Below are 1,307 nucleotides of genomic sequence, written 5' to 3' on the forward strand. Positions count from 1 at the left end.
TTGTGGGCCCAGAGCGGAGCAGAGCTCCGCTCTGGGCCCCACAACAAGCTCCAGCTCCCAGAATTCCATAGCCTTCAGCAAGAAAGAGAGTCAAAGCGGTGCCAAACCAGGTTATTGCTCCAGGGTGGATGCAGCCCTGGTGCCACAACAAACTACAGTTCCCAGCCAGGGCAGGTCTGAAGCTAGATTATTGCTGCAGCGTGTGTCTTGGACCCAGGACCAGAGGAAGGTGGGGAAGAAGAGGCCCCTCTTCTCTGCCTCCGCCTCCCTCACCGTGGCTGTCCTTCTGGCCGATGCCCTGCGTGCGGATGAGGGCCGAGAGCCGCCGGACGTCCCCCTTGAAGACGCACTCGTGGACGGGGAACTGCGTGGCCGGGGCAGGGGCCGCTGTGGCCGCCGCCGTCGTCGCCGCCAAGGGGCCTCTCTCGGCCTTGAGGGGCAGCCGGTGGTGGTTGCTGAAGAGGCGGTGGCCGCCTTTGCCTTTGCCGCCGGTGAAGGCGCCCCCTCCGGCCTCGGCTTCCTCCTCCTCCTCTTCCTCCTCTTCCTCTCCAGGCCCCAGCAGGTCCCCTTCCTCCTTGCTGGGCTTATGGTCCCTGCGCAGCGAGCGCAGCTTCTCTCCGGTCATCGCCGGGGCGGAGGCTCAGAGCCGCGGCGGAGAGTCCCCTCCCGACGGCATTCCGCGCTCGGGGAGGCCCAGCCCGGAGACGGCCCGGCTGCTGCCCTCCGGAAGCCCCGCTCCTTCCACCTCTAGCAGCCGCCGCCGCCGCTTTCCTTCCCTTCAGCGGCTCCGACGCGCCGCCATTTTGTCCAACGGATCTCGCGAGGCTTCAACGGAAGCGGCCTGGGAGGGGCGGCCGGGACCGCGACGACAAGTCTCGCGAGAGTTTGGCGTCCCTCGGAGATGCTCTGGCAAAGTGGCAAAGGCCCTTTGAGGGGAACGTGATTGGGCGGGCGGCAGGGGAAGGCTGAGGGAGGCGTCCACACTGCAGGGATAACCCACTTTGAGACCGCCTTGGCTCAACGCTAGGGAGTCCTGGGAACTGTAGAGACATTTAGCTTTCTCTGTCAGAGAGCTCTGTTGCCACAATAAACTACAATTCCCAGGATTCCCTGGCACTGAGCCATTGGCAGTTAAAGCGGTCTCAAATCGCATTATTTCTGCAGTGCGTATCGGACCTTGGAAGTTTCCAGGCTCAGGAGGAGAAGGAGGTTGAACAGGAGTCCCTCCCTCTCTGCCCTTTTTCATGTAGGAGAGCAACTCCCATTTGCCCCAGTTGTGGAGGATGCTCCAGCAACGTCTGGGAGGG

General features: G+C 63.4%; 1 protein-coding gene across 1 annotated transcript; it reads right to left on the reverse strand.

Annotated features, from left to right (window-relative positions):
* Positions 1-159: 159 nt before the first annotated feature.
* On the reverse strand, positions 160-826 carry LOC121928879 (ankyrin repeat domain-containing protein 13C-like). The gene has a single exon (XM_042464173.1). It carries the CDS (start codon positions 623-625, stop codon positions 188-190), a length of 438 nt encoding a protein of 145 aa, XP_042320107.1. The 5' UTR covers positions 626-826; the 3' UTR covers positions 160-187.
* Positions 827-1,307: the final 481 nt, after the last annotated feature.

The sequence above is a fragment of the Sceloporus undulatus genome, chromosome 4 (assembly GCF_019175285.1).
Source record: "Sceloporus undulatus isolate JIND9_A2432 ecotype Alabama chromosome 4, SceUnd_v1.1, whole genome shotgun sequence".
Taxonomy (NCBI): domain Eukaryota; kingdom Metazoa; phylum Chordata; class Lepidosauria; order Squamata; family Phrynosomatidae; genus Sceloporus; species Sceloporus undulatus.